At 39.1% G+C, this 15407-nt stretch overlaps 1 protein-coding gene across 1 annotated transcript in view; it reads left to right on the top strand.

The window, feature by feature from the left end:
* APC (APC regulator of WNT signaling pathway) overlaps positions 1-15407 on the top strand; it is a 78970-nt gene that overhangs the window by 27964 nt on the left and 35599 nt on the right. Inside the window, exons 4-8 of the mRNA XM_063295331.1 lie at positions 6863-6947; positions 8170-8371; positions 12059-12167; positions 12500-12613; positions 15027-15110. Of these exons, the coding sequence (XP_063151401.1) occupies positions 6863-6947; positions 8170-8371; positions 12059-12167; positions 12500-12613; positions 15027-15110 (594 nt within the window). The remainder of the gene's footprint in view (positions 1-6862; positions 6948-8169; positions 8372-12058; positions 12168-12499; positions 12614-15026; positions 15111-15407) is intronic.

The following is a 15407-nucleotide window of genomic DNA, read 5'->3' as shown; positions in this document are numbered from 1 at the left end:
TTCATTACCCAAAGGTAGGCCCAGCAATATTGGAATTGAGTAACTTGCATAGGTATTGTGTGGGTTGCAGCTTCTGAGTTTTTAAATTTTATGTCTTAACTCCTTTTTGGGACAGTACTTTTAGTGTTACATATCAACTCCAACATTCAACTAGGAGTGAAGCAGCCTCAATGGGCCCTTCATTCCTCTTTGTAAACTACTCCGCACATTATTTTAAGCCCCAATTTGGTAGGACTGCCTGAAGCTGCAATGGATTTTTCTTCTTTTTAACTTTTTAGAACTTAAGGCTCAAAAACTTAGTTTTAATTATTTAATAATAAAGGAATTCTAGGGAACAGAAGATAAGTGGAAGATTAAGTTTACTCGCAGTACGGCATTTTTGTTTGTAAGTAAATGGCAAGAATCAACAAGGCAGCATGAGTTCTCTGCCAGCACTTTCATGGTAGAATGCCAAGCTTTTTCTGCTGGTTTTTAAAATCTTACCCCTGGAACTGTAAGGTATGGTCGGTATTGTCCAGCACGAGCGTAAATTAAATATAACTGCTCAGCGTGGGGTTCCTTTCTCAGAAACAAGGGAAAGGGAGGCAGGAGACAGCAAAAGTCACTTCTCTCAGGGTAACATTTAGAGGTGTAAAGAAACACCTTTAAACACTGAAACACTGTCTGGGCAGCTGGGTACTAAAGGAGGCAAAAAGCTTAGACTAGATCAATTTTTTTAAGCCAAAGAGCCTGCAGTTACACTGAATCATCATTACTTAATGGTGGGGAACTAGAACAGGGACCTCAGACGTACCCTAAACTCAAGACTAAAGAAAATAAGGATTCAACACAATCTGATATTACCTCTTTCTTGGAAGAGATTCAAAACTATAGCTGTCTCATCAACCATGCAACAGTGGCTGGTAGTCTTAACTATAATGGCCATTCTCACCAAACAGGTAGACACCCCATCAGAACTCTTCAAGAGACTGGACTATGTGGACCAAAAAAACTGAAGACCTAATTGAAAATGTAGGCTCCCTTCAGAAGGAGCAGAGGAGAAAATACTTAGGAACGTTATAACCGCTAGCCTCCCAACACTTAAACCATCATAAGGGTGTCCATCACAAAAATCAGAAGGAGGCTGCAAAACAATGAAGTAGTCCTCTGCATAGGAAATTTTTAGCACAATTGGAGCACTGGAGCAAGACAAACTTAAGCGATTTTATCTCCATGCCAATTATTACAATGCAGAAAGGTGCAATTTGATGTTCAACCAGCGTTTGGGCATCCAAATTCCTTTTTTTTTTTCTTTTTTTTACAGAAGACTGGTAATCTCTTTCTCTTTTATCAGCCCATATTCCAAGAAAATTTACCCAACTATGTAATGAGCTCCTCAGACCTCAAACATGCTACAAAAGTGTTTTCAGTATTCGCCAACCTTTAAGACCTGCTTGCGAATAGCGGATATAGGTAGGATTAGGGTAGGTAGCAAAGAAAAGAGTCAAGGAACAGAAAGTGATGACAATCCCATCTTTATCACAGAAATTGACGGTGCAATTAAGAATACTAACTACCATCAGGCATATAATGGCCCCCAAAGAGATAACTCTTTCAGAATCTCCCCAAACAGGAGGGGAAAGATAGATTTGGCAGGAACATTGGGGGACTACAAGGCTATGCACGAATCATCCAAAACTTTTGGAACTCCCAGCCTTAAGTCACAGAAGCAGCAAATACTGTTACCAGCTCACCCCCTCGAAGAGGCAACCAGTTTCCATGCCGTCCCTGCAGTTCTCCCACAATATCTCTAAGGAGGAAAACTGGGGAAATCCTGAACTACCACCCTATACCACACTTTCAGAGAAGGTATACTACACATTGTCCAGGAGAGAGTCTGTTTCCTCCCCACTGGAGCAAGAGGTTATATATTGACACTTGTCCACCTACCTTGCTCCCAAAACTGAGTCCCTTCTCAAGGGCCCCTATTCAGGACAGTATATCTCCACTCAAATCCGTAGCAGCAGGAGCTGTCTTTGCCTTCCCTAAAGCTGCCTCAACATGTATATTGAATAGAGGGGAAGAGACACCCCCACCCCCGAAGCCTGAGTCTTCACAAGTGCCTACTGCAATTACTATCTTGGAACGTTGCAAGATGATTAGCTAAATCTACAAATCCGTCTTTTATATTTTTTCCCAAGAGTTTGATATTTTGATGTTACAGGAGACTTTAATTACATCGATGATTTCTCTGCTTGTCTTAATATGGTCTTGCCAAACTAAAGAAAGGCTAGGGTTAAGGGAAGCATGGGTCTTTTAGTTTCAATCAACTTGCCAGCTAATATAGTTCAGCTTCCCTTTCATGCTGTGGTGACTCTGCTTGAAACGTTAATCAACATGCAATACTATGTATAAAACTGTACTTACCCCACTTATACCTTCATAAACAGATTAGAAAACTTTGGAGTGAGGGGGATGTATATATTGCCTATTATATAGAACAGTACCCTCAGGCACATACAGTAATTGGAGGCAGCTTTAACACCCACCTGGCAGCTAAGGATGTTGACCTATATAGGCACTTTCATCAGTGACCTGATGCACAAATGGCACTGCCCCTTCCACTCATTTCCAGGGTTTCTCTGGACTCTGTGTGTAATTTAGCAGGCATGTGATTGGCCTGGGTGAGCTACAAACAAGACCTCTATATTATCAATGGAGATCTCCCTGGGCAATTTACATGCTGGTCAGGCTCTAAACTCACAACAAATGATTACAGGTAGTCCTTGACCTATGACCATTCGTTCAGCAACTGTTTAAAATTACAACTGTGCTGAATAAATGGTGGATACAATGGTCCTCAGAGTTGCGGCCATCCGGCAACTCCATGGTCACATGATTGCGATTTGGACACTTGGCAACCCATTCGCACTTACGGCCGGTCGCCAAGCACCCCGCGATCATGTGATTGCCATTTGCAACCTCCCTTGCCAGCTTCCCCAGAAAGTCAGTGGGAAGGCTGGCATGGAAGGTCGCAAATTGCTGGGGTAAGTCTCCCCCATCCACGCACCCTCTTCAGCCCTTCGGCGCTCACACCATGCTGACCACTCACACACCCCCACACACTCTTCCTGACCCACATGGCACCTCTTGTGCACACCCGTGCACCCTCCCCTGACCTGCATGGTGCTTCCTGCACACCCCCACATATCCAACCCACATGGCACCTCTCATGCACCCTCCTTGACCTGCATGGCACCTCTCGCACACCCCCATGCACCCTCCCTAACCCGCATGGCACCTCTTGTGCACCCCCTCACCCCCTTGCACACCTTCCCTGACCCTCCCCCGCAGCTCCACGCACCCCCTCCCTCCTCCACCTGGCAGCAGCCAGTTACCTGGGACTTGCAGCTTCCCGCTGGCTTCCCCACTGTCTTTGGTTGTGGAAAGCCAGCAAGGATTTGCCTCGCCTAATGACTGTGGGATTCAATTAACAACGGCAACCAGGACTTCAAGGATTGCCATCTCTAAGTGATGCAGTCGCGTTTTACGACTGCTTCGCTTAGCGATGTAAATTCCAGTCCGAATTGTCATCGTAAGTCGAGGACTACCTGTATGTCATAATCTCTCCTAGTCTGTCTCCCAGCATTAACCATTTGAAATATTATCAAAAATGGAGAGTGACTACCTACCTCTTACCTTCAGTTGTTTTATACAGGGCATGGCCCTGCCAAATTCTTCCAAAACTTCCCTCCTTAGTTGCTGTTGGTGCTGGGAAGCTGATGCATAAATGGATCAGGCACTCAAATTAGGAAATTACCAACGCAGCTTGGCTTAGAAAAATGCAAGACTCTGAGGGTATCTATCTGTCTGTCTGTCTGTCTATCTACCTACCTACCTACTTAACTACCTACCTAGTCATATCGTTGCAAAATGCAGTAAAGAGCATTCTATGGCAAAAATATTTCTGGGCACTGAGTTTTTTTTTCATCTTGGTATTCAGAAGCTGTTGAGTTGGAGAATCATCCTAGGCACTGACTTTGTAAAGTTGCACTTAAATTCTACTTTTTAATACCTGTTAAAATAGGCAAGTATGTCCTTATTTTTCTATTAGATGCTGAACTATAGTAATTTTTTAATATCAGATACCATGATGTAAAAATATGATAAAGAACATTTTTATTAAACTCATGTGCTGGCCTGTTTTTTTTACCTCACAGCAGTAATATTCTGTCATGTATATTGCATTATGACATTAGCTGAATATAGCCTTACTGTATAATTTCTAAGAGACCTCAGTGAATGCTATATGTGGATGTGAAAGGCAAATAGCTGCTCATAAATTAATGGAAATATATTCTGCATAAAGAAAACTATTAAGAAACTTTGATTGATTCACTTGTCTTAATGATTGTAGTGATCCTGTATTCAAGCTACCTGACAGCTTGCCATCGTTTTCAGACTAAGAGAATGAACCTTCAGCAGAACAATTTATTGCCTCATCTTTATATAAATCTGAAACTCTAAAATTAGTTAAGGGCTGTTTAATAGTCCAGACCAGTGTTTCTCAACTGTGGCAACTTTAAGATGAGTGGACTTCAACTGGAGTTGAAGTCCATGCATCTTAAAGTTGCCAAGGTTGAGAAATACTGGTCCAGACGGAAAAGGTAGAATTGATCTGGGTGTATATAAGGAATGGGCAAACACTGGATCCAGGGCTTAATGCATCCTTCAGTTGTGTCTTTGTAGGTTCTACATCCCTTTCTGTTTCTGTTGCTAAAATTAAGTTTTGAGGTAGGAAGTACATATAAACCAAATTATAAGGCCCTAAATTTGGTACAACAAGCAGAGAAAAGAGACATCCAAATCTCCATCCAGAAAATCCCAGACCCACCTCCTTCCATGATACAGCTACATATGCAAGTCTAACTGTTCCATTAAATGTAGCACTTCCCCCCCAAAAAAAAATCTGGCAAAAGATTGCCCAACTTTGATTTTGGCTGTTGCAGACACAATACTTTTATCCATATTTGGCTGGGGAGGGGGGGTGGATTCAGCCAGCAGAACTTCCTGGGAGCTACCCAAAGTCAATTTTTCTGCCCTTCTCTTTACCAAAAGGCCCCATTCCTTCCTTTATTTTGCTTGCCATTCCTGGCTTCCTCTGAGTTGCAAGTACTCACATAACAGGACACTTCTAATGCTGAACATGCAGAAATAAGGTTGACAGGGGATCAGACTTTACAGATGCATTGTGATTTCCATCTCACCCTTCTTTATTCTGAAGTTGAAAAGAAGGCAGGAGGTGGTTTTGTAATTGCATGACCAATATACCCAAAATTTCTTGGTCATGTAGTATTGGACCCACAAGTTTCCTGTCACCCTTTATTGTTCTGAAACAGAGAAAAAAATAGGAGTTTTTTTAAATCACTGCTCAGTAGTGACTTTCTGAAATTCTACTTCTTTTCTGTGAGAGTTATAGAATATCATGTCTTCAATAGCTGCTCACTAGAGGTGATCAGAAGATTTCCATTGAATATTAACCAAAGCAAGAAACATTGGTGCAGAGTATTCTTGGGGAATTGAGGAAGAGAAATCTGGGGCTCTTGTCTTCCTTAGAGCATTTATTAAACACATTTACCCCTAATTTCCCAGATTTATGAAGTATTGGCAGGAAAACACTGTGTCAAAAGATGATAAAACTGGCGATACTCATGAGACAAATATTAATAGCCAAGCAAACATAAAAAAAATCATTACTTGGATGTAATTCAGGTTTTGGAATAGCTTTATCATTCCTCTAGTGGTGCTCAGCATCAGGAACAGAGAAATCAGTTTTAAAATATGTGCTTTGGATTTTAAGTCTGGTGATCATATGCATAACAGGAGAACAACAGTGCATATAAAAAGGGATTAAAAATGTATGCCAGTGTGCGGTATCTTATCACAACTCATTTTTAATTATTAGCTGTGCATCATTTAAAATGTGTGTAGGGCTGCCTCTTCATTAATATTGGTTTATGATCCCAAAACAGCTGTGCTTTTTGAAACATCTTTCCTGAAGTTAGGGTACCCATAAAAAATGGATGGGCTATGTTACATGGACTTGCTGCAGAAAGGGGAGAAATCACTGTGGATTGGTAGCTGCATCTTCTGTAGACAAAACAATGAATTATATGAATTTATATTTTAAAATAATATTTTTTAAAGCACCAAGAAGATTGTGCTCAGTGACTTCAACATCCTATGAAATAATCATGGGGTCGATTAAAGAAAGTTTGGGTGGGTGGAGTTGAGTAGATGGCCATCTTGAGATCCTATTGTATGTTAACATAGACTTGAGGGAGAGATGAATCCATGTCATAAATTAAAACAACAAGAACATTCTCCCTGCTGAATAATGAAACATCCAGTTAAGAATCCAAATTGTAACTCCAAATCTAAGTACTCACATCACTGTCTGCTTTTTCCATCAGTGTATTTTACTTAGCAATTGAGAACAATAATTTTGATCTTAACATGTTAACAGGATTTTCATAATATTTTTATTGTAATGCACATGAATTGATCTGCTATTTTCATTCTAAAAGCACAACATGTATTCTCATATGCATATTGCATTCTGTAAAAGCATTAAGACATCAATTAAGCGTATATACATTTCTTGAAAAGTTATCAATCTGTACTGAAAATAAACCGTAGCTATTGGGAATTAAAGATGTGTAACATTTTCTATTATGCAATTTCTCATTCTAAATAAAATAATTCTGTAGATGTTCCTGCCAAATTCAAAAGATGTGTTTCAAAGTGGGAGCACTACAAAATAATAAACTTTATATTTCATTGTTGCTTAATTTTCTGAATAATACTATTCCTTATATTCCAGGAGGTATTGAAGCAATTGCAAGGTAGTATTGAAGATGAGGCAATGGCTTCATCTGGTCAGATTGATTTGCTGGAACGTCTTAAAGGTAAATGTGGAAGAACACTACACCAGTTAGCAAAGCAAGTGTCCATTAATTCTTTCTGTGAGATCAGGGAGGGCTGACATTGGGAGCCAAAGGTATATTTTTTCTTTAAAAAAAATAGTTTCTCAAATTGTCACCCAAATATGATAACACTGGCAATGTAGCTTTCATACTTAACAGAGTTTATAATGTTTAGACATAGTAATACTTAGTGCTGGATAAATTAATTCTCATTCTTGCAACTTGAAAACATTTATTCCTTTTGTGAGATGCCTAATAAAACATTATTTAGTAGAAGGGAAATGGACTGCCAGTTGGCTGAATAATTCTAACCCTAATTTACACTAATTTCAATTTAGTAGGAAAATATTTTGTCTTTAGGAAGTATTAGAAGATTTGTTGCCTGCTTTATCTTTTTGTCTAGAAGAGAAATTCACCAAACTGTATTGAAAAACTAGAGCAAGTAGATAAATGCGTGTATCTTGGTAGAATATTTCCTAAAGATGGGAAAATAGATGGAGAAATCTTAAGAGGTGCAAATGCTGGTAAAAAGGTAGTGGTAGTTTTATCTTTACAGTATTTGTGTGTGATTTCTGTTTCAATAATTTGTCAAAGCTTATGCAATAAAAAAAGAATTGCAAAGAAGGGTAGTGGTAGTGTGAAGATACATGACTTTGTGTGTGGAATGAATGCTTGTTAAAGAAATGAACATGGCTGTGCTTCAGCCCACTTTGTTACATGGAAATGAGAATTGGGTATATTGGGAGAAAACATAAAAATAAGTTTAATGCAATGGAAATGGGGTACCTGAGAAATAATAGATCAAGAAAAGAGGGTCAGGAATGAATTGGTGCTGAATGAATGTGGCGAAATACAAAAGTGCATGCTCGAATGACAGAATAGTTGAGAAGAAGGGGAATATTGAGGAAGTGTTTAGTTTAAAGAAAAAAGGCAGTGTACGAATCAGCTCATGTATGGACATGGTAGAAGGATTGTTTGCAAGGACAGGAAGGCGTGGAAAGATAGAGTGAATGCTGGGGCAAGCTAGATTTAGCTGCATTTCCTTTTCTCTTATTTCATGCCTTGAGTTTCTTTTGCTTATTATTTCATATTCCCCTTCTGCCTTTTGCATCACATTGCTTACCTGAAAAGGGAATGGCATAACAGAAAAAATTATATAAGACTTTTTCTTGTTGACTTAACAATTTTCTTTGTTTCTGCTCAGAACTGAATTTGGATAGCAATAACTTCCCTGGAGTGAAGCTAAGGCCAAAGATATCCATGCGTTCATACGGAAGCAGAGAAGGATCAGTTTCTAGTCGATCAGGTGAATGCAGCCCTGTTCCCATGGGATCATTTCCCAGAAGAGGTTTTATGAACGGAAGTAGAGAAAGCACTGGTTATCTAGAAGAACTAGAGAAAGAGAGGTAATTTTAATTCTAGATGTGTGTTTTATATCAATCTGTGAAACTTTAAACTAGTTCTACCTTGCTCTGTCTGCCTCCCTCCCTCCCCCAGACAGAAATGTGTGGATCACATAAAAATATTTACAGCAATTAGCTCTGGCATGGCATGTTGAAGAAATATTATTTATATTTTCACCAAGTCTGAAAATGTTTGTTTAAAGTTTTATCAATGAAGCTTCTTGCATTAAAAATTAGGTCCATCTAAGTTGGGTGCTGTTAATTATTTACTTATTTATTTGTCATATTTTTATCACCGCCCATCTCCCCCACAAGGAGGGCCCTGGGAGGTTCACAATAAAAACAATTTAAAATTCAATAAAAATCATAAATAATACCAAGAATCAATAAATATATAAAATATAGTCAAATCCAAGTAACGGCAGCTCCAATTTAGCCCATAAGATGGTAAGGCCGGTCCCAGACAGGACTAGGGAACCAGCCGCCCCCAAGAACGGCTATTCTTCTCCCCACTCCAAGCATGATGGCAAAACTAGGTCTTCAATTTTTTTCTGAAGTCCAAGAGAGAGGGGGATAACCTCATTTCTGGGGGAAGAATGTTCCAAAGGGCGGGAGCTGCTGTAGAGAAGGCATGCCTCCTGGACCCCACCAGATGGAATTCTCTTACAGGCAGGGTCCGTAGCATGCCCTCTCTGCATGACCGGGTGGGATGGGTTGATGTAATGGGGATGAGACAGTCCCTCAGGTAACCTGGACCCATGCCATGTAGGGCTTTAAAGGTGATAACACCTTGAATTGGACCCGGAAGCAAACCGGCACCCAATGCAGCTCACGGAGCAAAGGTGTTATATGTGCTGATCTTGAAGCACCTAAAATTGCCCGCACGGCTGCATTCTGTACCAGCTGAAGCTTCCAGATACTCTTCAACGGTAGCCCCATGTAGAGCACATTACAATAGTCTATATGGGAGATGACCAGGGCATGAGTGACCATTTGAAGGGCCTCTCGCTCCAGGAAAGGGTGTAACTGGCACACAACACCTCTTCTGCGCAAAGTCTCTTCTGACCACGACTGCCACCTGCTCTTCGAGCAGGAGTTGTGAGTCCAAGAGGAACCCCAAGTTACTCACCGGGTCTGTCTGGGGTAGTGCGAGCCCATCCAGAACTAAAGATGGCAAATTCCTAGGAGCAAGGGGCTGTTAACCCACAGCCACTCCATCTTACCAGGGTTCAGTTGAAGCCTGTTGTCCCCCATCCAGACCCCAACAGCCACAGCATCACCACCTTCCCCCAGGATGGAGATGTATACCTGAGTATCATTGGCATATTGATGATACCTCATCCCATGGAGATGGATGATCTCGCCCAGCGGTTTCATGTAAATGTTAAAAAGGAGTGGACAGAGTACTGAACCCTGCGGCACCCCACAAAGGAGGGGTTGCAGACCTGATCTCTCCTCCCCTATTAACACCAACTGGGACCTACCCTGGAGAAAGGATGTGAACCAGCGCAAAACCACGCTGCCCACCCCCAACTCCCTGAGTCACCCCAAAAGGATACCATGGTTGATGGTATCGAAAGCTGCTGAGAGGTCAAGGAGAGCCAGGATGGATGCACTGCCTCCATCCTGCTCCCACTAGAAATCATCCATAAGTGCGACCAGTGGTGTTTCTGTTCCATATCCGGGCCTGAAACCTGACTGCAAGGGGTCTAGATAATCCGCTTCATCCAGAATCCTCTGGAGCTGCAGTGCCACCACTTTCTCAACCACCTTCCCCAAAAAGGGGAGGTGGGAGACTGGACAAAAATTGTCCAGTACAGTAGGGTTTCTTGAGGAGGGGATACACCAGCTTAAAAGCCGCCGGAAACACCTCCTCCTGCAAGGATGTATTTACCATTGACTGGGCCCAACCACACGTCACCCCCTGAGCTGGCTTCACCAGCCAGGAGGGACATGGATCTAATTCACAGGTGGTGGCATTTACAGTCCAGAGGATCCTGTCCACTTCCTCAAGTTCAACAGGATCAAACTGTTCCCAGATAACTGGGTAAGTACGTTCCCCAGGCATCTCCCCAGATCATGTCTCACACTTTGAGTCCAACTTAGACCGAATCCGAGCGATTTTATCCTCCAGATGCCCCGAAAACACCTCAGCACAGCCCTGTAGATGAATTTCTGGACCCCCTTTCCCCAACAGGGATCTGGTGATCCTAAACAGGCTGCTTTCTCTTATTGCGGATGCAATAAGAGCTGAGAAATACTGACATTTTGCCGCTCTTACCGCCACAGGGTAGGCCTTAACTGTGGCTTACTGAGTTGAAAAACATTATTATGCAGCTGCATGTGTTAATGTAATCTGAGCTGCAAGGAAAATGTTTTTATGTATTGCTTCTTTTAGAGCTATTGAATATTCAGTTTAAATTTATTCAGTTTTTTATTTCTATTTGTATGCATAGAAAAAAATCTATTCAAGGATTTTTTAAAATGCTATTGGTCGTCTTATGTATTATTTTATGTTGACATTCAATCCAGATGTGCTCTTTAGAAATAACACTAGTTACACTTGCTTTTCTATTACATGTTACATGTCTTTTCTGCATTTGTCTTTCAATTCAAAAGAGAACAGGGAAGTGTGACTATTATATATTGTTGAAATTCTTTTTTAAATAATAACTTCATTAAATTTTAAAACAAAGAGGTAAAATCTAACAGAAACTAATAAAGAGAAAGAGAACAGAAGTGCAGAAAAAAAGAAAAGAACAGAAATAGAAAAGGAATAACTCCCAACTCCTTTTACAACAGATATAAGTAAACCTTACATTAAACTCTTACTCTAAGGTTACAACATAACATCCGTTTTTTCTGTTGTTAACTAATATTATTAATCATCAAATCTGTATATCATAATTTCATTCTTTTCTGTTTCATGCAAAAAGTCCAAAGGGGCTTCCAATTTGCCATAAAATTAGTCAATGTTTTTTCTCTAATCAAAGCTGTCAATTTCACCATCTCTGCCAACTCCATCAACTTTACCATCCATTCTTCTATTGTAGGTAATATCAAGTCTTTCCACCAGCATATAAAAGTCTTGCTGCAGTTACCATATTAAAAAGTTCCATATGATTTTTCCAATTGTTTATCCATCAGTCCCAAAATAAAAGTCTCTGATTTTGATTGTATATTAATCTTTAAAATCTTCTGGGTTAATATATGATACTGTTGAAATGCTGAACAGTTGTGAAGCATCAATTATCTTGCCATTTGAAAAATAACAAGTTGTTAAACTGTAAATAAAAAGTTTAAAATTAAAAAAATTAAGTTAAATAGCCTTTTCTAATATTTAAATTAGTATACCTTAACCATACATTTTCATATATATCCTTACCTAGAGTTTTCTTATGTTAAAGGATAATTCTTGGGGATTTTCTCTCAATTTTTTTGTGTAATAGTAAATGACATTGATAAATACTGACTTTTGGAAATTGCATAGCAGACGTAGCAAAACCGTATGAAGAAAGTCCTATTAATTATGGCTCATCAGGTCACTGAAAAAAAGCTGAGAAATTTAATTAAGTAGATCAGTTTTCCTCCACATAGGATTCACTTGTATATAACTATACAATTGTTATCTGTTATCTGTTAGCTAATATAGAATAATAACTGATACAATATTTGTTTCTTCGTCTCTAGATCTCTCTTGCTTGCTGAGCTTGAAAAGGAAGAAAAAGAAAAAGACTGGTATTATGCTCAGCTTCAGAATTTGACTAAGAGGATAGATAGTCTGCCTCTTACTGAAAATGTAAGTGGTACCAACTACATACGTATAATAAGTATTATTTAAGTTAAAATATGCCAGTTGAAACATGACATTACCTGAAACATTTTGAAGACAAGACTGTGAAGTCCACAGAAATATATTGGTAATATTTTCAAGGCCCTTCATATGTTTATAGATTCTCTCATTCTTTCTGTGTATCTGGGTATGTCATACTGGGAAAATGACATTAATTAACTTTTGTTTTACATTATAAACATTAGATTCACATATTTATATGTCTTGTTTAGTTTATGAGGATGGGATATTAACATCATCCTTAACTGGAATTGTTTTATTTCATGTTCTGTTTTTAGTTTTCGTTGCAGACTGACATGACTAGAAGGCAATTGGAATATGAGGCGAGACAGATCAGAGCTGCCATGGAGGAACAACTCGGTACATGTCAGGACATGGAGAAGAGAGCGCAGGTAACCTGAACATCAAGATTTAGCAACAATTCAAAGATGTATCTGTTTTTTGTGTATTTAAAGCTGCTTGGGAAAGTGCTGCCTTTGTTTTCAAATGATATTTTTAATAATTATATAGTAAGCAAAACAATTATAGTACAAAAAAGTGAGAATAGCAGCAGTGGTATTGAATATAATATAATACAATAATGACATATCATGAACTGACTGCGCTATTTCACTCAAAGAAAGTAAAATATGTTGCTTACTTTTCTTCATGCATCTGCTTCCAAAGTTTTATAATATTCCCCACCTTAGAAGTTGTGTCTATCTGTTCCCTGAAATTTCTTTTCTCGCTCTTCTTACCAGAGAGAGAGAAACTGGGAGATGTAAGATCTCCCTTATAAGTACAGGTAGAGAGCTCAAGCAGCCACTGGATTTCTTACTTTAAATGCTTATTTTTTTTCCTACTAAGAAAGCCAGGGTTGATAAAAAATGAGTCTATAAAGCAGGGTGAACATAAGGTCTTTTATTTTGGGAAAATATTAATCCAATATAATGAATAATCTCAAAAGGGGTCCTGAATTTTATCAGCCCGTATCTAAACAGGTATGGTAAGAGTCAACTGAAGTCAGTTATTTAACTAATGAAAAGTCATTATAGAATAGCAATGTAGTATCAGTAATCTTTCAGCAATAAAAATAAAAGAGGATATAACAGTATTTGCCAGGTGATTCTAAGCAGGTTCCCATGCTGAGCAAAAAATGAATGGCTTGGTCACATTGGACAGTTGAACCACAGGTCATTCTTTAGGATATTTTCGAATCACCAGTAGTTTGCTTCACATGGATTGTAAAAGAATATTGGATCCATAAAAGGACACTGTAGATGAACTTAAGATTGATTGATTTATCATATTTTTATCACCGCCCATCTCCCCCCCAGGGGGACCCAGGGCGGTTCACAATAAAACAATTTAAAATTCAATAAAATCATAAATAATATCAATAATCAATAAATATAAATATAAAATATAATGAAATCCAGGTAACGACAGATCTAATTCCACCCAAAGGGGACAAGACCGGTCCCGGCAGGACTAGGGAACCAACCAGCCCCAAGAATGGCTCTTCCTCTCCCCACTCCAGGCATGATGACAAAACTGTTTTCTGAAGTCCAGAAGGGAGGAGGCTAACCTCATTTCCAGGGGAAGGATGTTCCAAAGGGCGGGAGCTGCTGCAGAGAAGGCCCGCCTCCTGGACCCCCCCAGATGGAATTCTCTTGCAGACGGGGTCCGTAGCACGCCCCCTCTGCATGACCGGGTGGGGCAGGTTGATGTAATGGGGATGAGACAATTTAGTACATATTGATAGAAGCAAGCCTCAAAGAAAAAGTCTAAGAAGGTCTGATTAAGGATGTTATGGCTATTCTGTAATCTAACGTCTTCATTTCACAATATGCCCTTGTAGTCCTTCAGCAAATAGTTATTTGTATCAAGAAATCAACCATTTTTCCATGTTTAATTTAATGAAATCCCTGAGAATAAAAAATATGCTAACAAAAACAAAACAAGTTGGGGGAGTTTGCAAAGCACCTTTAGTTATATGTCTAAGCAACAAACATGCCCTGCAAATCCTTTGGTCATAGCTATTGGCTCTTGCCCTGGCAGGAGCAGCATGGTTTCCAAAGCATATGCTTCTAATAAATCCATATTTTTTATCCTGCATTCTGGAGTAATAAAGAACGGATCATGACTGACTATTCATAATGTCCAAACAGGAATGGGAGTCCTAAACTGAGATTAAGAGTAATTGAACTCATAGGGTCTCACTGCAAAGTAAGTATGCTTAGGTTTACACTGAGACCAGGACAAACATCCACTGAACTTGCTACATACATTTCCTGCCTTTTCTTCTGTGTCTAGCCTTACCTTTACCCTGTTTTGTCCTCTTCCATCCTATCCTATCGCTATATCTTCAACACATTTTTTCTTCTTTCCCCTTTCTGCTAGAGAAGGTTATTAATTAATTATTAATTAATTTTATAAATGGATAATTTTAATGAGCAGTTACAATTCAATGAATGTTATTTAATTCTTGTTCTGATTCTGCCCTTTTGGGGGGAAAACATATATGTATGATTAATTTTAGCTGCAATTAACAGATATAGGCTGGAAAAAGAACATTTGAATATTGTTCATTGTTTTTGTATGTCTTTTTATAATTCTTCCTCCTCCACTACCATCATGTCCTCCTGCTTCTCTGGAAGACTGTCTAACTTCAGGATTATTTTCCTTTTGAATAAATACGGCAATATATTCTGAGCCAAACTTTACACTGCATTAAGGGCTTTTACATTGTCAGTTTCATGTATAGTTTTTAAAGGGGAAATAATAACTGTATTATAATAGTTCTTAAACTTCATGTTGTTTCAGGTGAGAGTGGCTAGAATTCAACAAATTGAGAAAGATATTCTACGTATAAGACAGCTGTTGCAATCCCAAGTTGCCGAGACAGAGGTTAGTGTTTGTTTTTGCCATTTATCCAGACATCAGTGGGATTAAAACAAATAATAGGGATTAACTGAATACTGAGCATGTTCTGTATAAATAATTAGTAACCTATGTCAGTCTTTTAGGTTTGGCTAAACTGTAGCTGGGTAATACTAAGTTATGGTCATATACAAAAAGGTCAAAATGCCTCATCTTGAGCTCAAAATTTCCAGTTTTGGGTTTGAAACAACTGTTCTAACTGATGCTGTTCTGTCTATCTTAGAAGCATTCTAAGTGCAAAACTGCCCCATTTGAGACTTCAAA

Source organism: Candoia aspera, chromosome 2, assembly GCF_035149785.1.
Source record: "Candoia aspera isolate rCanAsp1 chromosome 2, rCanAsp1.hap2, whole genome shotgun sequence".
Lineage (NCBI taxonomy): Eukaryota > Metazoa > Chordata > Lepidosauria > Squamata > Boidae > Candoia > Candoia aspera.
This window is presented reverse-complemented; position numbering and strand designations above follow the sequence as displayed.